This window comes from Zeugodacus cucurbitae, chromosome 2 (assembly GCF_028554725.1).
Source record: "Zeugodacus cucurbitae isolate PBARC_wt_2022May chromosome 2, idZeuCucr1.2, whole genome shotgun sequence".
Classification (NCBI taxonomy): domain Eukaryota; kingdom Metazoa; phylum Arthropoda; class Insecta; order Diptera; family Tephritidae; genus Zeugodacus; species Zeugodacus cucurbitae.
The window spans coordinates 24,903,472-24,927,969 of record NC_071667.1 but is presented as its reverse complement, the minus strand read 5'-3'; the positions used below and the strand labels follow the sequence as shown (position 1 = coordinate 24,927,969).

General features: G+C 35.9%; 2 protein-coding genes across 4 annotated transcripts in view; both read left to right on the top strand.

Annotated features, from left to right (window-relative positions):
- Positions 1 to 10,570: 10,570 nt before the first annotated feature.
- The window catches only part of LOC105217799 (lachesin), a 329,292-nt gene continuing 315,364 nt past the window's right edge, over positions 10,571 to 24,498 (top strand). For 2 of the 3 annotated variants that reach the window (XM_054225243.1, XM_054225236.1), the window contains exon 1: positions 11,297 to 11,374. The gene's annotated coding sequence lies outside the window, so the exon portion shown is untranslated. Of the gene's footprint in view, positions 10,628 to 11,291; positions 11,375 to 24,498 lie in introns of those variants that run through there. The other variant, XM_054225237.1, reaches the window with a different exon arrangement.
- LOC105213186 (fatty acyl-CoA reductase wat) overlaps positions 11,075 to 24,498 on the top strand; it is a 113,204-nt gene continuing 99,780 nt past the window's right edge. The window contains exon 1 of the mRNA XM_029040908.2: positions 11,075 to 11,374. Coding sequence (XP_028896741.1) covers positions 11,210 to 11,374 — 165 coding nt within the window. The 5' untranslated portion in view covers positions 11,075 to 11,209. The remainder of the gene's footprint in view (positions 11,375 to 24,498) is intronic.

Sequence of the window (24,498 nt, the reverse complement as noted above, 5' to 3'; positions counted from 1 at the left end):
AGAACAACAATAGCAATTGATACAGCTAAAATAGCGATAAAAAAATTATGAATTTTTTCACTCCAAATAATAATGCAAACAAGCCGAGAATCGCTGGAAATTTATGATTCTAAAAATCAACAAACCGCGGGCGTCTGCAAGGGCTTGGGATTAGCTGGGGGGTTAAGATGCGCCACACGCTGCACTGCATATTAATGAAACCGTCGTGTATGCAGGCAGGCATGTGCTAACCAACACAAACACACAAGTGCCGGTGTTCGAACCAGTGGTGCCCGCAATGCCTCATGCCCCGGCCGCAGTGCCGGTCGCAATCGGCCGTGAGCGTTGCTCCCAGAGGGAATTTACGTGGTTTGTTTGAATATCTTTACGTTTACCTTTTTTCCCAGCATTTTGCGCTAACAACCAAATGCTTGTATATATTTGTTTGTGTGAATGTGGAAGAATTACAGGAAGGCGCAAAAAGGTTGCTTGTTCGTTTGTGTGATTTTTCGGCTTCTGTATAAATGCCGTAAAAGTGAATAAAAATGTCACGCTCGAGTACTTTAAATCACTGCATATTGGCTGACAAGCGTTCTCGTGTGATTGAATACAAAGCAATAAAGCAACAAAAATAATAATAATAATAACAACAATTGACGAGTGAGCGCTTGTCTTGCTTGTCGGAAATAGAAAGAATTGTAGCACAGAGTGCGTATGCAAAGTTGTACAAAAACAATAAAAACATTGCCGAACGATATAATTGAGTTTTGGTGAATTTTGTGTTATTAAACAAATCGTCGATTTTATGGTTTTTACATTTAAAAATGTGTTTTAGTGTCAGAACATAATCTAATTCTTATGATCTGTTGTGCGATATAACTGTTAGCATTTCATTAAGTTTTTTACCAAATCTACACTTTTTATTTGAATAAATTGCTAAGTAAGAAGGGCTAAGTTCGGATGTAACTGAACATTATATACTGGCGCAATTTATTTACATATTTAATTTTGATCCACATTTAATTTTGATCCAATTTGACCCACATATTCGGAAAAAAGTCCACTAGAAAACAAAAATCATTGTATATAGTATATGGGAGATGGGGTAATCCCTGGACCGATTTCAACTATGTTTGCCACCAAGCTATATTAAATCCAAGTTGGAAGGGACACATCTCTTTTCTTTCTTTAGAATATCTGAGAGATTTACCGATATTTGCAATAAAAAATAAGACGCACACTTCGAGGTACTCAAGTTCGATATCTGGGTCCTTGAAAAGTTATTGTCTGCTTTCTATGATTTTTATACGGGCTATGCCACTGGTGCTTAACTTATATAATATATTGTAAAGTGAACGAATCAGTAGGAAATTGTGATATATTTGAAGTAGGCGTGATTGGGAATCGATTGCGCCCATTTTTAAAGTGTAGCATTCGTATGTCAAGGAAATTGTTCGAACCGAATTTTGTTGAAATTGGTTGATTAGTTTCTGAGATATGGTTTTGACCCATTTCAAATTTGGTATACAAATTTGAGTGTAGCCCTTCTATGCCATCTTTACCATGAAATTTGAAGTAAAACTGACCTTAGACTGAGAACATATTTTAATGGCCAAAACGCTTCTAAATTAGGGACCTAATTTAATCGAAACGAACAGAATCCTCTTTCTAACTGACGTAGACAACGCTTACGCTTAGCCGAGTTTACAACAGCACGCCATTCGTTCTTCCTTCTCATTGTTTGGCGCCAATTGGTGATACCAAGTCAAGCCAGGTCCTTCTCCACCTGGTCTTTCCAACGGAGTGGAGGTCTTCCTCTTCCTCGTCTTCCAACAGCGGGTACTGCATCGAACACTTTCAAAGCTGGATTACTTTCATTCATTCGAACAACATGACCTAACCAGCGTTAGATTTTTGGTGTTTTTCCTTACTGAACTAAATAATTTTAATTTTAGTAGTTTTCAACATAACCTTTGTATGGGAGGTAAGCGTGGTTATAAGGAAGTGTGAAGGAAACGACACTAAAAAGTTTAGTTGATGTAGATCTAGTAGTTTACGAGATATGCATGTTGAATAAACTTAGTAAGGGAAGAGGAAACCAACTTTCCAAAAAAAAAATAAAAAAATACATCCAAATATGACTCTTCTTTGTGCAATCCTTTGTATAAAATTTTATAGCTTTCATAATTTGCTATGGGTTTTTGACATTTGGTGGGCATGGAAGTGAAACCTTCTTATGGTGCCAAGTTTCATCAAGATATCTTAATTTTTACTCAAGTTATAGCTTGAGACAGACATCCGAATTCGATGGAAACCTTTGTCTTTTCCGTGGGAAATAGCTGTTAGGCTTTTTAATCTGAGGGGTAAATGTGGTTCCACTTCGGTGGAAACAGACTTTAAACTTCTTTGTTTTTTTAAAGTCATCGAAAATCATTTGAATACCTTGCTTGGATTTTCTTTTTTACTTGAACTGTTAAATAAGATCTGACAATTAAATACAGTTAAACTAAAGATTGGCTTTGAATTGGATTTGTGAAAAAGCGGAATTTTTCCGAATTTCTTCCTCATAATACAAAAGACATTCTACAATGCAAATATATGTCTATATCAATGTAACTTCAATTGTGAACAATAAAAATGGCTTGTAATTATTGAGTATAATTATCGAATAATGAATTACGAGTGCTTGACTAATTACAGACGAGTAATGAATTACTTAAATGCAAATTGACAACAACATGTGAATACATGCAACATACATATGTATATATATGTATATATATATGCTTGAACATTTAGCCAATGAGTATAAAAAATTGGATTGAATGCTATCTGCATATATTTGTAGATAGAATATTTTTACTGTCGGCATTTTTGCATGGACTCGTGCAGTTTGCGCATTCGAATGCGGTTTACTCGCGTACGTGACGATTGTTTCTTGTAATTTTTTGTTGATTGCACAAATTAATGTGCGACACTCCTTTCAACAAGTAGATTTGTATGTTTGTATGTATGTGCGTATGTAAGAACATTTGCATAAAAAGTTTATAAGTTCACAAGTCCAACAGTGCAAGAGTCCAACAAACTCAGCAGTCCATCAGCTCAGCAGTCCATCAGCTCAGCAGTCCGTCAGTCAATTTGCTAAGCGCACCGTCAGTCACACATTGATTTATGATTTGCTATCGAAATAATTCCTGCGGATCCTTAAAAGAATTCTCTGGCAAACATACCGACAAATGTAATTAACATATTTGCGCATGCATATCCACTTTTGTGTGTGTGATTGATTGTATATTTGTTTGTTAAAATTTGCTCGTGAGAAATACAGATGGGTCTTACATACATATGTTTACACCTGACTGCACATAACTACATTTACATTTATTTCTTACATGCATACATACTACACACATAAATTTAAATATGCATGGCTGTAAGTAATAAAGGCTTCAGGCCGCCGCTGCTGCAATTGGCTGACTCATTCCGGGGAAGAACAAGCAATTACTCCAAAATAAAGTCGCTTCATCAGCCACTGTCACTCCACATCAGCGGCGATTCTTTGCTGTGACCGCATCCACTGGCAGCATTAAAATTCTCATTGAGTTTTGTTTGCAGTCACAAAACGAGCCAATTAATTTCGGATGCGTTGAATGCTGAGCAGCTGAGCAGCAGCGCGAAAGTGCTGCCTGTGGCAAATGGAAACATACATACATATATATGCATATATAAATTCCAATTTATTTATGTGGACACTTGTAATGTGATATGAGTATCAATTATTGCGCTTACATTCTGTATATACACACATACATATATATGCCCTTACATGTTTTCTTAAATGTACAGAATTCGTTCGGTGATTTTAGTATATATAAAATTGTTGCAATCATTACTTTAAATTTACTTCAATTTTGCTTATATTTTTTTTGAAAAACTGTAAAACCCGTTTATCTGATATTAATGATTTGTATGTATGTTATTGGCGTTCAACCGTTTAGCCGGTTATAGCCGAATCGATGAGAGCGCGCCACTCTTCTCTTTCCTTCGCAGTTCGGCGCCAGTTGGAGATTCCAAGTGTAACCAGGTCGCTCTCCACCTGGTCCATTCAACGGAGTGGAGGCCTTCCCCTTCCTCGGCTTCCTCCGGCGGGTACTGCATCGAACACTTTCAGAGCTGTAGCACTCTTGTCCATTCGAACAACATGACCTAGCCAGTGTAGCCGCTCTTTTTTTATTCGCTAAACTATGTCAATGTCATCGTACAGCTCATCGTTCCATCGTCTGCGGTATTCGCCGTTGCCAATGTTCTGAGTACCATAAATCTTGCGCAAAATTTTCCTCTCGAAAACTCCTAGTGTCGTCTCATCTGATGTTGACATCGTCCAAGCTTCTGCACCATAAAGCAGGACGGGAATGATAAGCGACTTGGAGAGTTTGATTTTGGTTCGTCGAGAGAGGACTTTACTGTTCAATTGCCTACTCAGTCCAAAGTAGCACTTGTTGGTGTTGTTGATACTGGTTCCCAGATATACGAAACTATATACTACTTCAAAGTTATGACTGTCAACAGTGACGTGAGAGCCAAGACGCGAGTGTGCCGACTGTTTGCTTGATGACAGGAGATATTTCGTCTTGTCCTCATTCACCTCCAGACCCATTCGCTTCGCCTCCTTATCCATGCGGGAAAAAGCAGAACAAACGGCGCGGTTGTTGCTTCCGATGATATCAATATTATTGGCGTACGCCAGGAGCTGTACACTCTTGTAGAAGATTGTACCTTCTCTATTTAGCTCTGCAGCTCGTATTATTTTTTCCAACATTAAGTTAAAGAAGTCGCACGATAGTGAGTCACCTTGTCTGAAACCTCGTTTGGTATCGAACGGCTCGGAGAGGTCCTTCCCAATCATGACGGAGCTTTTGGTGTTGCTCAACGTCAACTTACACAGCCGTATTAGTTTTGCGGGGATACCAAATTCAGACATCGCGGCATAAAGGCAGCTCCTATTCGTGCTGTCGAAAGCAGCTTTAAAATCGACAAAAAGGTGGTGTGTGTCGATCCTATTTTCACGGGTCTTCTCCAAGATTTGGCGCGTGGTGAATATCTGGTCCATGGTGGATTTTCCAGGTTTAAAGCCACACTGATAAGGTCCAATCAGTTTGTTGACGGTGGGCTTAAGTCTTTCACACAGTACTCTCGATAGAATCTTATAGGCGATATTTAGGAGGCTTATCCCACGGTAATTGACACAGTTTGTGGGATCTCCCTTTTTATGGATTGAGCAGAGCACACTGAGATTCCAGTCGTAAGGCATGCTTTTTTCCGACCATATTTTGCAAAGAAGCTGATGCATGCACCTTATCAGTTCTTCGCCGCCGTATTTGAATAGCTCAGCCGGTAATCTATCGGCCCCTGCCGCTTTGTTGTTCTTCAGGCGGGTAATTGCTATTCGAATTTCTTCATGGTCAGGTAATGGAATATTTATTCCATCGTCATCGATTGGGGAATCGGGTTCGCCATCTCCTGATGTTGTACTTTTACTGCCATTCAGCAGGTCGGAGAAGTGTTCCCTCCATAATCCCAGTATGCCCTGAACATCGGTTACCAGATTACCATCTTGGTCTCTACATGAGGATGCTCCGGTCTTGAAACCTTCGTTAAGTCGCTTCATTTTTTCGTAAAAATGAGTGAGTTTGAGATGCCGTTCCACAGTTCCCTTATACCGAGATGCTGATGAGTGCTCTCAGAGAGCAGGAGTGCAAGTCGAGTAGAGTATTTCGTGGCTGTCTGTTGCGATTGCAGCTTTTCGCTGTCGAACCTTCCTTGTGTTTGTTGACGGGCGTTCTTCGCTGCAACCAGATAATGGTCCGAGTCTATATTTGGTCCTCGGAGCGTACGCACGTCTAAAACACTGGAGACATGTTTTCCGTCTATCACAACGTGATCGATTTGGTTACGCGTGTTTCGATCAGGAGACAGCCAAGTAGCTTGGTGTATTTTCTTATGCAGGAATCTGGCACTACAGACGACCATATTTCGGGCCCCAGCGAAGTCGATCAGCCTCAGGCCGTTTGGCGATGTTTCGTCATGGAGGCTGAATTTTCCGACTGTTGTACCAAATACACCTTCTTTACCCACCCTGGCGTTAAAATCGCCAAGCACGATTTTGACATCGTGGCGGGGGCAGCGCTCATAAGAACGTTCTAGGCACTCATAGAAAGCATCTTTGGTCACATCGTCCTTCTCTTCCGTTGGGGCGTGGGCGCAAATAAGCGATATGTTGAAGAACCTCGCTTTTATGCGGATTGTGGCTAGACGTTCATCCACCGGGGTGAATGCCAGGACTCGGCGACGGAGTCTCTCTCCCACCACAAATCCAACACCAAATTTGCGCTCCTTTATATGGCCAAATTTATTGATTTACTTTGGAGAAATAATCAATGAACTTTTCATATTTCTCTTTTGAGTTTTCACTATGTCAAATTCAATGACACTAATTTGACAATAGTTCAATTGTGATAGCACGTGGTTCCACAATTTTCCAATGGTTATGGCAATAAATTTAAATTTTAAAGAGAAATGACAATATTCTCATATTTTCTTTTGATACATATGATCCAAAAATCTTACAATGTGCAGGGTTTCTATTCTAATATTTGATGTTTTTTGCATGTAAATCCAAAACCTTCTGCAGTACAGGCATTTTGTCCAGTAGATAATCTTGTGATATGATCTGGTTCATTTAATCTATAGAAAGTTCAATGAGTTTGGGCTGTTTAGTAAACAAACTTTTCAGAGTAAAATCACAAATGGTATAAATTCGTCTTCAAGTCAAACTTATCTATGTTTATAGAATGAAATAATTGGAACAGCATAATGCTTTATATTCACTCATGTTAAAATCAATATAACTTGAATAATATTAACGATAATTTTTTTTTTTATTTTCTCCTATTTCATTCTAAAGGTTCCAAGCACTAACGATTGTTTCACAGATGCAACTATCATTAGTAGTTGAATCTCAGCCTTATGTAACGTACTATGTATATCATTTGCTTTAATCAGGACATGGTTCCTATAAGCTCGAAGATTAGATTGGACGATTTTTAACGTGGCCAAGCCGCTTAACATATGCTAAGAACAGCTCATACCTCAAAAGATGACATCACCTAATTTGTCAACTATTATTTGACAGCTCGTCGTTAATTGATTGCTAATTACAAGTCTCAAATTGTTGTTTTATTTGTTTGTTTCTACCTTTGTCTCGCACCACTTACCGCCATTTAAAATAAAAAAAAGTAAAATATTGCAAACTGCATTACTCAGCATAAACTGGATAAATAGTGTGCAATTGACTGCTTTTATGTTGGTATTATAAGTGAAAGTGAGAAAGAGTAAAAAAAAAGAGGCGAAGAAGAATATGAAGAAGATGTCAAGAAATGTAGGTTGACAGTCCAGCTTATCAGGTTATAAGAGAATGCCTCATTATTAGCCGTCAGCAACAGTAAATCTCATTAATTTCAAGAATACGGAAATTTCAGCACTAAAGCGGGGAAAAAGATAATAACGCACTGTGAATGAATAAGCGATTGTCCTTCAGCCCGTATGAGTGTAAAAGTGATTGTGACATACAGATTTTATGAATAATGCATTTGGGAATGAAGTGCTCTGAATTGCAGACGTACATATACATATGCAGTTTTTAATGCAATGGAATGTGGAAGAAGATTAACGGCTATTTTAAGAATTGCCAAATTTGTATCAATATAGTTTTTATTTTAATTTGTTCCGCTTAAAAAGTTAATTGACATGTAACCTATATATTATATTTTACATATATTTTTCATAAAAAAACTTGAACTAACAGTTGGTTCTTTAAATGACAAGTCCAAAAGTATATCATACTTAAGAGATTGAGCCAGTCTAGAATTAAAAAATATATATTTTTTGATTAAATTAGCTTAAGAACCCTAAAACAGTTGGTAGAATAATGAAAAAACAATTTCTTCTTCAATCCTCTGTAATATTGTAGAGTTCGGTTCAGTCTGCTAGGATTTTCTATCGTACGTATCCACTAGAAATTTAACTGTAACTTTAAAAAATGAACCATGCTTTGGATGGACGACCTAACATCGCTTTCTTTTCTCGAAGAAAATGCTATCTCTTAACATTTCAACATTATACACATACTACATTACCTCTTTGAATGTGTTCCATTTTTTACATGATAAATGAACAAAAAATCCACAATTTGAAAACCCGAATATAGGGCAGAATAAATGCAACAATTTTTTGCTTTAAATCTAAGTAGTTGAAAATATCGATACAAATAATGGAAATCGATCGATATCGATTGCTCAGAAGCTAACTATTGTACAAAAAACCGTTTAGAATCATTTAAATAAGGTTGGAAAAAAAAGAACCGTGGACCGAATTTCCATCTGTGAATCGCTATTAAATCGAAACAAAATCGGTCAATTCTGAAGCGGATTGTTACTTGCAAAAAGGTTCACTGACGACAACGATAAGTGAAAACGATCGAGGTTGTATCCCCATGAGCCGACAGAAACGATGACCAAATCGGGATTGACGGTCAGGAAAGTTTTGCAATATGTTTGTAGGGATTGGCACGGAATCATCCACTATGAGATACTCTCGTACGAGCAAACTCTTAATCGCACCTGTACTGTCGACAATTGAAAGAAACAATTGCACAGAAGCGATGACCAATAGAAGAAAAGTTGTAAATATTCCATCATGACAACGCCAGTGTGTATGGCCATCGATAGTGACTTGATGGAAGCTCCGTGAGCTTGTTTGGACTTGGACTTTCATGAGAAATGTAAGTGCTTGTGGTTTGGTTGAGAGCATTTTTTATGATGAAATTAAAAGTGACGGGTCACCTCTGCATAGGACCTCTTGTGCTTCTCGGCAGTGACATTGGTGCTCCTCTTGCTAGGGACTTAGATCTCTTTTTGGCACGTTAGTTCGTAGTTTTTTCCAGACTCGGGAGGTTTTGGGCCCACTGGCCTGAGAGCTGGTTCCGGCGATAAAATGAAGATTACTTGTAGCGCCTTCTTAGAAGAAGGGTATATATGTACATATGTACATACATACGAGTACGTATTTTATTCTAATTGGTTGTGTTTTTTAGTTATATGTAAGTCTATATCATTAATAAGTTATCAATTGGTGATTAGATTTTGACTTTTGGTGATCCAACGCTTTGACGAATGAGCTTTTAAATTTTTCTCCAAGTTTTATCTAGATGGAGTGAAAGAATTTTGATCATACAGTGGCCATTGGTGTTCCAAGACCTGAGATGTCCCTCTCACATTCGTGTTGGATTTGTTGTCTCTTGATAATTGGTTGGAAGCCATGGACTAATATTGCTTCAGTTAAAATAGTAAGCGTTAATTGGCCCAATTATTAAATTACATAATATTTTAAGTGCAATTAAGCGGTAAATACTGTAGCAACGTACCACGGATAAGGTCAAAGCTAAGCTATCCTTTCAAGGTCTTGTAGAACATGAAAACGTTCCAAATTTTATTCGAAAATAAAAAAAAAACCATAAAAGTTATAAAATTTTATTTCGGCACTTGCATTTTCAATGATGCGCTTTATTACGTCGCGACAGTCAACCGAAAAAATTTGTGTGTTTTGAGCTATTAAAAATGTCACAACGTACACAGCATGAACGTGCATAACCCCAAACAAGTGTCATTATTACTCACCGGAGATTTGATGCTAATGCGCAGGCGGCTAAGAGATTTTGAGAAATTTTAAACGCTTACCGATAATATCTGTGGGACGTGAGATGATGTGACAACAACAATAATAAATAAATAATAATAATTACAATGCAATGACATGAATAACAAGAGCAACAATAAAATTAACAACAACATTAACCTTAAATTATTTAAATGTTTGTAAATACACACAAGCGTGCGCAAGCGTACACACTTCAGCGAAATAAATAGATAAACAATACAACTGTCAGCGACACGAAGTCACTACGAAAGAAAAACGAGTTAAAAAAGCGAAAAACAACAACAACAACAACTACAACAAAGCGAATAGTAGAATCGTGCGACGCTGTTAGCCGCTGTTAATTAGCAGCGTTCAGCAGCAGCAGAGGATAACGCTGTAAACAACAGCGCTCATATGTGAAAGCAACAACACCAACAACAATAACAATAAAACAACAACAACAACAAATAATAACAACAAACCGATCTTTGTACGATCCTAATCCGTTTAGGCGAGGTTGCTCATCCGCACCGACGCCGTCGTCGCCGCCGCTTAACTTACAGCGCGCGCTGCGTCGTCGCTGTTGTTGCTAATTTGCGCAGCGCGGTCGAGCGCGTCGCTGACAGCTGCGCGCAGTCACTGCTTTAGCCATTTTTTGTGCTTTTTATTGCGCGTTCAGGTGTTGCTGGCTGTCGGCCAGGCCGCCGCTGCAGGTGTTGTGGTCGTTGCGGACTCCAGCAAAGTTGAGTCTGTTTTTGGCTGCGCTGCGGTAAGGTTCTGAATATCTCCTGACGTTCCAACTAAGCCAGTTGCGACTAAACAAAGAAAAATAGTGAAATAAAAAGTGAACAAATGAAGTGTAGCCGAATATAAAGTGCAACATTTGACTTGCGTAGTAAGAAAAAATTTTGCCGAAATTTGTTTGTGTGCGCGGCAACGACGCGAGACGCCTGCACGCTACCGTTTGAAGTATTCACAAATGTGATTTTCTGTTTTCGAAAATTCATTTTCCATAATTTATTTAATTTTATGCAATTTGTGTTCGCGAATGTCTTAAATTGTTTTTCTTCATATGCGCTGCATTGCATACATAACATACATACGACAATGAAACTGTCTGTGTGTGTCTGCGTTTGTATAAGTGACTTTTCGTGCGTTGCAATAGAGTTTTCGAATCCGTTGCAGTTCGCGATTTTCTCAACGTTTTCGCTTTCGGTTTAGTGTTTCTAAAGCCTACACTCGCTTGTGTGTGGCGCGCGCGTGTCTGTGTATGCGTGTGCGCGCTACTTTTCGTTCGGTTGTTATGTGCGCGCGGGCATACTATTTTGTGTTTTTTTTGCCTTCAACAATAATTTTAAGTCTAAATTTTACGTTTTTCTACTTTGTTATTGACTCTAGCAATTTGTAACATTTTCATTAGTTATTGTTGTTGTCTAGTGCTTCTTATATACACACTTATGTATACTTACAGCATTTTATGAATTTATTGTGTTTTTCACTGTACTTTTTCAATTACGAGTTTAATGTTATTATTGGTATTTTTTCACTACTTCACGCAGCTACATCTACTCAAAGTGGAATAGAAATTTTTGCAACGAAACTGAGTCAGTTTTACAGAAATTCAAGCAAAATTGTTTTCCAGGTGAGTTACTTACATTTGTTGATATGAATAGCAAAAAATAGACAAAAAACGAAATGAAAAAAAAAAATAATAAAATAAAATAAAATAAAATAAAATAAAATAAAATAAAATAAAATAAAATAAAATAAAATGAAATAAAATAAAATAAAATAAAATAAAATAAAATAAAATAAAATAAAATAAAATAAAATAAAATAAAATAAAATAAAATAAAATAAAATAAAATAAAATAAAATAAAATAAAATAAAATAAAATAAAATACAGATTTCATTTTATTAAGGGTATTTAAAGTTACTGCTTTGTATACTGGATAATTTGAGGATCAATCGAGTAAGATTTAATTAGTTTTAAAATTTATGTTCACTTACGATCACGGTATTTATTGTTTTTTATTTTGTTTAAATCTGTGCACTATAGAAAATTACTTAACCTTACCTTGTCATTGCCAATTTGATTGTTATGTTCCAGTACTATTTTGCTTAAGAATATTAGAATTTATATACATAGATATTTTTGTTTCTGTTGAATGTATACAAAATATCATATTTTAATTTGCTTCAAGTTCATTGATGTATAATTAATTGTTTTATCGCTTTAATAAATATTTTTTTTTTAATATTTAGCGGCGGTTTGTTCCCAATTCTCATTTAGTCATGCGAAAATTTGCTCAATAATGATGAGAAATAAGCAACAATTCAAAGAGATTTGTTTATGCGCATTGTAGTCATAATTCGAACAATAGATTCGAATAGATCTTGAATTCATATTCCAGCTGATACTTTTCTTTTTGCTGTCATTGGATCCATCCAAGTATATTTTTGACACTAGAAAACTTTTCAAAAAAATGTATAAAATCTATGGGCCTGGTTTGAAATTTGTTAATTTGTAATTGAAAATAGTAGTAGTAATTTGTAATTTGATAATAATAATAGCGACCCTCTGTGAGATACAACACTGTGTAGTAATTGTAATATAATAAATTTTTGTAAACAATAACTTGTCAAACATTTAGAAATCTGTGTATATTGCTTTAAGAAAACGACATTTATGACTCAAACTTGGAAATGACTCAACTCACTAGTTCTCAAATGGTTTATAAAAATGTGATGTTACTTAAAACACAACTAAAATCACTTTTGTTAAAGTAAATGCTTCTCATGAGATTTATTATTTTATGTGCTAAACTATTTACGACTGCATTTAGTTAAGTATTTTCTCACAGTTTTTCTCATTTTAGTATTTAAATATTACTAAAATAAATTTTTCACTTTCTGTCCGTTTTGTTGTTTTACCAAAAAGGCAACTCATCAATGATGACTGATTAGTTGGGTTGTTATTTGTGTAATCAGCATATTAGCACCTGCATATAGTTGTTAGTTACTCTACGCTGTGTATGGCTGAGAGAATTTCAATATTCAAGTGTAGACAGATAAATATATATTTATATAATATAAATATCCATTATCACATGTCAATGCATGTATCTTTACTGTGTGTTTTTGTAAATATGTAGGTTTGTATGTGTGCGTACTTAAACTTGAAATATTTGTGGCCAATTCGCAAGTCATGAGGTGACTACACTGATGGTATCATTCGTTTGTTTTTTTTATTTATTTGTTTATTTTTAGTTAAGTTGGACCACGTGCTAACCAGTACTACCAACAACTCAAAGTATCAGTATTATAAAAAAGTGAAAAGAGTAATTTTTTTCCCGTGAGATATAAACATGTAAGCTTTGGTTTATTGATACTCTGAATTAGTTGAAAAATGTTGTCACCTCTACTCTCAATTGTCTGCGTAGAAAATGCATGAATAATTTCGTAGAATTTTTCGTTGTAAATTAATCTCTTAATGTACATGGGAAAAATATCAAATATCAGAATTTTAAGCTCTATAGACATATCAATGAGTCATAAGAATTTCCCTCTAAAAAATCCAATAGTATTGAAATATTGCGTCAGTAGTGTTCATATACAACAAAAGCACTAAATTTCGATAGCGAATTTCTTACTCTTCAATTTACTAAACTATGTTTCCGACATCTTCATGAATCTTTAACATCCGCTAGTTCTATGAAATATGATATTCAAAACCCCAAACGTTACATGGTCACGAAATGTGTCGTAGATATTTCTGCTCGAAGAAACCAAGATATATGTTCGAGTGGATCCTAAATTTGTTTCAACTTCCTCTTGGATGCTAGAGAATTGCCATTATATTGCAATTTGATCAGTTAGGTCCGAGTTCTTAGGCAACTTCAGCTTTTGTTATTTGAACTTCTTCACTGTTGGATAATTCATTTCTCCAAACGTTTTACTACAGTATCCCATAGCCTCTCTCCATAAATATATTATGTTCTGGACGTCTGTCAACAGAGTTCTTATTCATAATATGGATTCGTCTGCATACACGATGTTCATCCATGGTAAGATTCGAAAATAGTATTACTACTTTATATCGCTTCTCATGGTAGCTTCTCATACCTTATGTGGGCTTTTTCTGACGAAGGTATCGGCAGCATGGTTTCCGTATACTTTTCTCATACCGAGAAGATGGAGATGGAAAAGAGAAACAAGAAGATAGCTTTTTGGTTATTAGTTTTTGATGTGTTTTCAGTCCCAACAGTTTACTAACCTTGGTTCATGAACATATTGAATGCAACTAGATAATAGTGTATAGAGACTAAATTAGGCCGTCAGGAGAAACTCTCATCTAGAGCATTGAATACCCTCATTCTCAAATGGATTTATCTTCGTATGTAGGAAATTGTTGCTTTGAACTAAGTTTCGTCTCGTAGAACATATTTTTTTGAAGTAATCAGCGATCAGCGAGACAAAAATGTTTTGACCCAAAATGTTGCTTTAATAGGGCTCATTAGCAGAAATCATATAAAAGCGACCCACAAAACTCAGTTTTTAGTGACTTATCCCACCAAATTACCAAACTAAATCGCAAGAGGTCAAAGGAACTCTTCGCCCTTATCAAGGTCAATCTTTCTCTAGTCATAGGAATTCTAACTGGCTACTGTCCCATCGGGATTCACGCGTTCAAACTAACAATTTTACCGGATACTAGCTGCTTGGTCATCCTATTCCAATATGAATTTTCCCAACATTTTATTTTGGTGATGCGAGATCTAGGAAAAAGTTCCTTGGATCTCACTCTTTTGGGCATCCTAGCGAATTAGCGGATATAGAAGTAAAAGGCATCCACAGATTTGTGGTCGATTCTTAAATTTAAGTTAAGGGGTTAAATTTTTTGTCATCACGACTGTCTTATTGTCCAAGTGTGTTTCCTTCTTAGGGAAAAGCCTTCGTACCTACTTACCTACCTACCCATCCTTCGAATATTACACATTGTAGTATAATCTTAATGTTGAATTCATCGACGTAGTTCTTCCAAAGCAGTTGATCTTTGTACACTAGGCATTAGTATTTTTACAATTTTTAACTCATATCCCGTATTGAAGCTCTAGCCCCCAACTAATACACTGTAGTTGTCTGCCCAGAGCCGTGAAAATTCTTTTAGTTTTATTTTTTTTCGTCTTCTATCTAATTCTCCCATTAACAACAGCAAGTAGTGTCAACAAATAAAATAATAAATTATTAAAAAATCAACACAATGCAACCGCATGCTTAAAACACTTTTGTAATATTACGCCCGAGGGACTCGTATGAACTACGCCGGCGACAAAGTTCAATTTCAAAAATCCATTACCAACCGGAATTGTCAGAATTGAGCCATCGCAGCGCCAAAACGGTACATACAAACTCACAAAAATATGTTGCAAGTGTACGGGTATGTGTGAGGCTTATTTATGAAATTGAGTTTGTATGTTTGTGTGCTTGCTGGTGTACGGATGTAGTGTAGCAGCTGCAACATGCCAAAGCACCAAAGCGCCAACAGCGGCAAACCATTTCTCAAAAACTTTGTTGCGCTCCACTCTGCACGCGCACTTTGTTTACGCTCCTCGAGTGCCATTCATCATTTCCTGCAACCGTTGCAACATGCGTTGTTGTTGTTGTTGTTGCTATTATTGCATAACTATGTTTGTGTAGGTGTCAGTGCTGATGTCTGTATGTATGTATGTGTGTGTGTGTGTGTGGGCACACCTTTTTTCCTCTGCTTGTCGCGCGAAAGCTGTTGTTATCGCCTGTTATCTTGTTTCTAAGTATGCATTTGCTGACTAGTGTTGTTAGTGTAATTGCATTGTTTCTGTGTTTTTGTTGTCAAGATTGCGAAATTTCAAGTGCATTTTGCAGCAAGCAAATATTTGTTGGTTGCGCCTAATTCGCATTCTAAGCGCGTGAACGCGTCGCACATCCAGAATGTTGATTGCAACAGTGTGTTCGAGAGAGTGAGTGTGTGTGTGTGTGTGAAATAGCGACGTGGAGCGTATTGTCTCGGCAATTGGTTGGATAAGTATTCGCGTATATCTATATATACGAATGTATATATGTATATATCTGCGTAAGTGCGTTTATCTAGTAAAGGAGCTATGCAATTGCAGTAACCGCTAAACTTTACATAGATATATGTACTTATATTGATTTATATATATACTTCTATATACAGCCTGTTGTAGTTCGACATGTATGGCGGCTCTGTTTGGCAGCTTGTAGCACTCATTGCATACGAATTGCCACAAATCCCAAATGTCAATGGGAAGACAGTTGCTATGGCTCAACTACGTGCAATCAGTATATGTGTATGTATGTACGTATGTTTATATTTATGTGTTGGTGTAATGTGACAATCGAGTTGACGCATCGTCTTTGGCGCACATACATAGGTTAGCAAGATTATTAACACTTTGCTAGTGTGTTTGTGTGTAATTTAGATATTTTATTGCAAATTTTACCCCATAGGAAAATGCGTGAGTCCCACTGGATTAGTAGACAATGCATTTCAAAGCCTACACTCTCAATGGTGTAATAATACATTAGTTGTCCGATATTTCTTGGAAAAGTTGCAGGAATGCAAAATCAAATACCGTTATGTGTAAAGTAGATGGGATTAGCACTATAAATCAGGTCAACATACTACCACCTGTTTTAATCAAGTATATAAATATTTCATTATCCAGATAAAAGAGAGGATTTTCTTAGATATTCACGAATAAATATAAGTCCAGATCGGAATTTATTGGAAAGTACTCGGTTCATCGACGATCGATAGATACTTTGATTTGTGCTATGAAAAGCCCTTTGTTGATCTGATTGCTTAGTTTATAGATTTCGTTTTCATTCAAGATTCTCAGCTTGTACTTAGAATTTTAAAGAAATCATAAATATATTTGTCGAATTAAAAGACTTAAGATCATATCAGAAACTCGACTGCTCTTTTAAAGTTGGCAAGTTGGCAGTGGGGTTGAAAAGTTTAAGTATAAAGTATAAGATTGACTCATATTCCTACAATTAAACAACACGAAGGCACTGACAGTCCCTGAGCCCGCTTTTTCTGTTAAGTATTTGGAATCAAGCAGACGATTAAAATCTATGGGTTTGCTTTTGGCGTACAAAAGTTATATTTGATAGACTTCTTTTTAATGCGATTGACAAATTCAATACCAGTTTCGATGAAAGCTCCAAGGAAAGCTTACTGAGTTTTTCATCATAAAGCTCATATAAAAGCTTACTGAAGTTTGACAAGTTTCAGTTGAACGAGTTTAACGCAACGTATTAATTCCATCTTGCTTTCGATGAAAGCTCCTACGAAAGCTGATTGAGTTTTCCATAATAAGGGACTTATTAAAACTTATTGAATTTACAACTTTCAATGAAATCTGCTATGAAAGCTAACTGAGTGTTTCATAAAAGCACCTCATTGAAGCTCATTGAACTTCTACAAGTATGATTTGGGTAAATTAAACGCAAGGTACTGTGTCGACTCCACTCAAGACCCTTAGACGCCTCCAGAAAACGAATAAGTGTACAATGCGATACTTGCAAATAATTCCATTAGCAAAGCGCTTGTAATTTATACGCCCATCAAAGGATATTTATCGCCGCAATTTCCCCGTTGCTTTTGTCTCGTCCTCCTTGCGGGGATTAACGCAAATGCAAATACGTTGTACATTGGAAAAGTTAGTTGCCTTCGCTATGCGCGCTTTGTGCGCAAACAATATTTTATTCAGTTTATTTCGCGTTGCGCTTTTTCTGCATTCTTCTTTGTTTTCTTTTGATCAACTTTCGTTGGTTTGGATTTTCCACTTTTTTTCGTTTTCTATTTTTTATTTTCTATTTCTTTATTGTTTGCGTGCCATCATATTTTGCGCGCTTACATTTGTTATTCGGTTAGATAGAAAAAGCTGATAGATAACACAGCACCTCTTCACCCCTCTACCACGGCTACACACCCTCTCACGCGTTGAATCAGTGCTGCCAACTTTGGTTTCGCGCGCGCAATGACATCAAAATCGAATTGCGAAAATTGATTACAATAAAATGGTGTAAAATACTAACAACAACAAATGGGAAATATCGGTAAAATAACAACAACAAGCAAGAAAATAAGTAAAAGAACTGAGCGCCAATCGCACGCTGCATACGTTTAGATATTGAATGCAAATTCCGGAATGTAAATTTTTTACCAACCTACCTCCTCGTCCCCTCTTCAACACAGCTGCAATACACAATACATACATACAGACATGTGTTGGGAGTTCGAGGTGTGTGCAAAGTGCTGGCATGTTTTGCGAACTTTTGCTAAAAACGAATGCCGAGGTATGTAACGGTATGTATGCATGCTTCTACATATATATATATATAGATTTTGAAAAATTTGTATGTATATTTGTTGAAAAAAAACATAAATATCTTTCACAAATTCAACACGATTGCCAAAGCATAGCCGATTTAGTTTCGCCACAGCTTAAATACAATTTGTATTCACATGCAGTGCTACAGGGTGGTTCATATGGTCTTATTTACTTTTTAGAGACTTTTAGAGGCTTTTACGGGTTACAAACTTTAAAATATGACATTCCTAAAGAAGAAATTTACCACTCAGCCGACACCTTCGAGTCTTCTGAAAACTCTAAAACCGAGTCGGGTTCCAAAGAGAGAGGCTAAGTGTTAAATTTACGAACACAAATTATAATATATATAATGCCTCTTGAGTGTTCGTAGTAGAACTTTTTTAAATAGATGTACACTAGTGCTGTCAACATTTCGTAATCCGCACTAAATTATCACTACTTGAGAATGGAATCCTTTCTTAAAATTCATGTACGAATCATTTTATTGATATTCGTCGAAAGAAAATCTCGCTAGAAAAAAAAATCCAACAAAATCGAAAAAGTAGCTTTAGAATCAACAAACCGATGTCTCTTTCGATGATTTCAAAACGCCTGTCGTAGGACTGGATGGAGGATATGTCAAGAGTTCCAACAGAAAATAGCTGCCACAGTTCAAAGTAAAAAAAAATAATAACAATAAATAAAGACGATGGAACGATGAGCTGTACGATTTATACGACGACATTGACATAGTTCAGCGAATAAAAAGACAGCGGCTACGCCGGCTAGGTCATGTTGTATGGATGAAAGAAAACACTCCAGCTCTGAAAGTATTCGATGCAGTACCCGCTGGAGGAAGCAGCGGAAGAGGACGACCTCCACTCCGGTGGAAAGACCAAGTGCAAAGTGACCTGGCTTCACTTGGTGTTTCCAGTTGGCGCCAAAAAGCAAAAAGGAGGAATGAGTGGCGCGCTCTGGTGGATTCGGTTATAATCGCTTAAAGCGGTTCCTACGCCAAATATATATATATAAATAAAGTAATACGCAACGGGCCACCCTATACGAATTTTATTTACATTCATATTTTTTTGTGTTTGCAATGCTTTTCACCGCTGTGATTTCGTTCCTGCTACTGTCACTGATGTTGCTGATGTTGACGCTTCTTTGACAAGCTGTCAGGAAAGCGCAACGAAATTTCACAATAAAAATCGAGTAGCAGGAAAATGTTGAAGCTGCAAATAAAATCACTGCACATTTGCATTTGACAGTACATGCAACAAACAACAAAAAACATAGAAGTAAAAATAAGAAAAAAAAGCAAAATAAAATTGAAAAATAAAAAATGCAAATTGTGAAATAAAATTTCAGTGAAGCGCTAAGCGGAAAATTAGCAAAAAAAAAGTAGAATAAATGAACGAAGCCACCCAGCCATACACAGTATACAAGTGTAGGTCATACCTTCACTAACACACATTCACACACACGGAAGAGTGTGTAAATTGTTATGTAGGTCACTCATGCCACGCCCACTATTATCACTTACATACCACTTTGGTCACAGCCCATCTACGCCTTTGTGGCGTGTTGGGCGTGCTGATTGACCAGTTGAATGATTTGCGCTGAATGCAAATTAACAGCCGACACCGGAATGTGGCAAGTATGAATGGCGTGGTACTTGCTTTTTGGCGATTTTCTGCTAGAATAATTTTTTTAAGCAAATGCCATCTTAATAGTCTTAGTTAGATATATGTATGTATGTACGGGTCCATGCAGTTAGTTCCAATTATACTGTACCCAACATAATTGTATATTTGTTAACTCAAGATTAACTCGATTAGCTGAGACAATTAACTGACAAATTAATTTACAAAGTTTCAATGAAGTATTCAACACCTGTCATTCAAAGTTGTGAAAATGAGTGGAATACTTAATTATTATTATTATTATTATCTATAATAGTTTACAACATAAGTATTAATATTTTCTGAGAAATGAAGTATTAATTAAATAAGCTTTTCATAAACACTGACTTCGTAATTCGGTGGTTTGTCAAAATTACAGAGAATTTCCGATTTATTTTTTTATACTCTCGCAACAAAGTTCTTACGAGAATATTATAGTTTTGTCCACATAACTGTTGGTTGTAAGTCCTAAAACTAAACGAGGTAGATAGGGTTATATATATCAAAATGATCAGAGTGACGAGAAAAGTTCAAATCCGGATGTCTGTCTGTCCGTCCGTCTGTCCGTCCGTGCAAGCTGTAACTTGAGTAAAAATTGAGATATCTTGATGAAACTTGGAAGACGTATATCTTGGCACCATAAGAAGGTGGGCACCACGCCCACAAAATGTCGAAAACCGAAAACACTTAAAGTGCCATAACTAAGCTATAAAGAAAGCTATGGAAGTAAAATTTGGTATGAAGGATAACACTATGAAGGGGCATATGTGGATGTAATTTTTTTGGGGAAGTGGGCGTGGCCCCGCCCCCTACTAAGTTTTTTGTACATATATCGGAAACTACTTAAGTTATATCAAGGAAACTTTCTAGAGTCGTTTCTTTTAGGTACTACCTCATACACGCCAAAAATGAAAGAAATCGGATTGTAACCACGCCCACCTCCCATACAAAGGTTATGTTGAAAACTACTAGTGGGTTAACTCACTAACGAAAAACGCCAGAAAGATTAAATTTCACATAAAAAATGACAGATGGAAGCTGCACTCAGATTTTTTTACAAAATCGAAAATGGGCGTGGCATCGCCCACTTGTGGGTCAAAAACCATATCTCAGGAACTACACGACCGATTTCAATGAAACTTGGTTTGTAATAGTTTCCTTACCCAATAATATGTTGTGAAAATAGGCCAAATCGGATCACAACCACGCCTACTTCCTATATACCATAACTTTGAAGACGACCTGAATCGTTTACTTTACAATATATAAAGTAAGTACTAGTGTAGATATCAGTGCAGAACTTTGCACAAATACTATGTTAATAGTGTGGCAGCCCCATTCTAAAAATCGCCGAAATCGGACCATAGGTTTTCAAGGCCCCATATATCGAACATGAGGACATCGGTGCTTCTAACATAATATTATGGTTTCCAACATTTAATGGATTTTATACAATATATATGACGAATATGTGGGTCAAATTGTGTATTATATAATATAAATAAAGTTAAATAAATAAATTGCGAGAGTATAAAAGGTTCGGTTACACCCGAACTTAGCCCTTCCTTACTTGTTATTCAAAGAAGGTTGTTCAAACGAAATCAGTTTACCCCATACACATAAGTCACCTGCTTCTGTTTAAGTACAGCAATTAACTCAGTCAATTAACTTGTAAATTTACTTATCTTGTTTGGTGTTGAAACCAATACGATTAACTGTTAATATTTGACAAGCCTTTAAAAACCGTTCTTATATTGTTTGAGGAAACTAGATAATAGAAAATACTGATTCATAACAGATATATGTAATGTTAACGGTTGATATAATCGAGTTTTGAATATTGAATATTGTGAACTTTAAATTTATTATTAATTATTATTTAATTAAGTGACTATTAAATACTAATTACACAATTTGTTTGTTGCCATTGCAGGGTATATTCACAACAATTAGGGAATACATTTCTGATATTATCTCAATACTTATATTATACTTAATTATTAAAATTATGTTTAACTTAATGGTTTTGCTATATTAAATCTAAATATTATATATCTATTTTTGAAATACATAGTTCTTAATTTGTATAAAATTACCTTATTGTTCTTATTTTTTCTACCAAATTTTAACGAAACCAATCAATATTTGTTTTTTTTTTATTTAATGAAATTTAACATTAATTAACTGGCAATTAATCACTAATTGACAATTAAAGGCTAAATTGTGGAAATTGTTTTAATTGTCCTTTTAGATGTTTATTAGATTGAATACAAGATTATATATGGATACGTCTTTGGTTTTTCTTTCGTTATTTTATATATTGATCATGGACCTTTAGAACATCACTTTTATAAATCCAACTCAGTCAAAGATAATTTTTAATAGGTTGTTTTCATTGGTGACAAATTTCCAAAGTGCTTTAATTGTTGCTTACACATTTCAAATATGTAGAAAAGTCCACATCTCTTTATTAACATAAAGTGATGTATCTGGGACACTCTACGAATTTAGTAGTGTTTGAAAAATTTTTTAAATAAAAAAAAAAATTCTAGTAATCAACAACGATTCAAGCCTTCCATGAATTCATCAGAATTAAAAGCTCGATGGCTATACGACATTGCGTCTTGAAATGGTAGATTTAAATGTATAAAAATAAATCTTTAAATAAATGCTTTAACGTTTATTAAGCTACTCATATAAATGAATATTCAATCAATACAATTCAACAGACTTGATAATGAAATAGATATTCTGCAATTGAGAGAATTCTTTTATTTTAAGCTGCAACAGGTTCTTTTTACATGTTGATGATTGTCTATCAATGAATATATGTATGTAAGAATCTAGGATCATACGGGTTCTTTTATACCATATATGAAAGTATGAATACTATAAATGAAAACATACCCGTATTCATATGTTTAACGGTTCGAGCTTTCAATTTACTGAAATCATGAAAGCGTACAATTACCCAGTAGAGAAATCTAAACAGTCTTAATTAGGGCTCATACAATTGAATGTTTTGATAACTCCTAGAAACTATAAATTTCCATAGAGTAGCATGGACAAGTTCTTAAAAGAAAAACAGAGATTTCACTTTTGTTAGTCAGTTTTGGTCAAACATATGCATTCATTCAACTATTGTACTGAAATGAATTCGTTAGTACTTCCTGTGAAGTACTGCAGAAATAGCTTCGGTCTTACCACAGTTGCTGTGTGGTCGGTTGGATCTTTTAGTTGGAACCATATATTTTTAAGGCTACCTATGTAGTATATACCATTTATTTTGATATGCTCATCTTGTAAAGGTTTCTGGTGTTTAGGAAAGTCATCGATCAACAAATTTGAGATTATCCTGGTCGACTAAAATATGTTTGTAAATCTTTAGTATTAACTTGGATCTAAAAATTGTTTAGCCGTAGCTTTGGTGGTATGGAAAGGTTCGCAGAAACGGTCACTCAAATCATAGTAATAGTTATTGCCTTCTTCGTCTTCTAATCAAGATGTGAAACTTGGTGTCTTATATGGTCCCCCTTCCCTCGTAAGGCCTTTAAGTTAGTGACACTGCTTACTCTAGTATTCGTTGTTCCCTAACCAAGGTATATTTTATGGAATCAGAATTATTACTCTCACACAATGCAACTTTTTCCTACAGAGCTACTATGTCTGTCGTGAGTCATAGATGCATTAAAACACGTACGAATTCCAGTGTAGATATGGAGACAAAGCGCTTACAGGTGGATCGGTAAAGTGAATATGTTGCAAACGGTTTACTTATGGGCGAGTGTTGAGCTCGACTGTGCTGCGCTGTGAGGTATTTGCATGTGTGTATGTGTGCGCGCTTGTTGGACCTGCGAATCTGTAACTTTTTTGTTGTTTTTATTTGTTTGTTTGTATGTATGTACAAATGTGTTTGCGTTGCCGTGGTGATATTGCAGCTGCAGCATGTTGCAAGAACATATATGTAAATACACACACCAACATACATTTAATGTGCTTGCCAATTCAGATAGACAGACAGACATAAAAATACAAATACATGTTGTATACATGTCTGTATGTATGTATGAACTATTACTGCTTGACGTTGTAAACGCGCGCTTGTATGTGTGTGTGTGTGCTTGCGTGCTTGTGGGCGTTTTGTATACTCAGCGGACGGCATCTGCTAGATTACACTCGTAATTGGATTGAATGCAGTGAATTTTTAATGCCTCCGAAAGCAAACACTGTCACGCAAACAAACACACACATAGATACCAATGGACTTGTACATATACACACTTGACACTCAAGCATAGTTAGATGAAAATATGGACAGCAGCATTCGCAAAAGCAATCGTGCTTAGCAGCTATAGTGGCCACACACACACACACATATTGATACTCTCTCGCATATGAGGATGTCCTGTTGCAAATCGCACAAAATGCTGCTGCCACGTTTGGTCGAGTGCTCTAAACACACATGGGTTTACTTAAATGTGGCCTTCAAATTAGTTTGTCAACTATTTTTGTGTGTCCCTCATTTGGACCAAACAAATTTTATGTGTTTTTAATAGTCCTTCCGGCTGAAAACTGGAGGAAGAGTAAATGGAATTTGGTTGTTTATGCGAAAAAATGTTGCCTCCAATAATTAAACGATTTTTATTTGTATTTAAAGTGACACATTTAAGCAAGATAAAAAAATTGCTTTAGATAGTTGCCA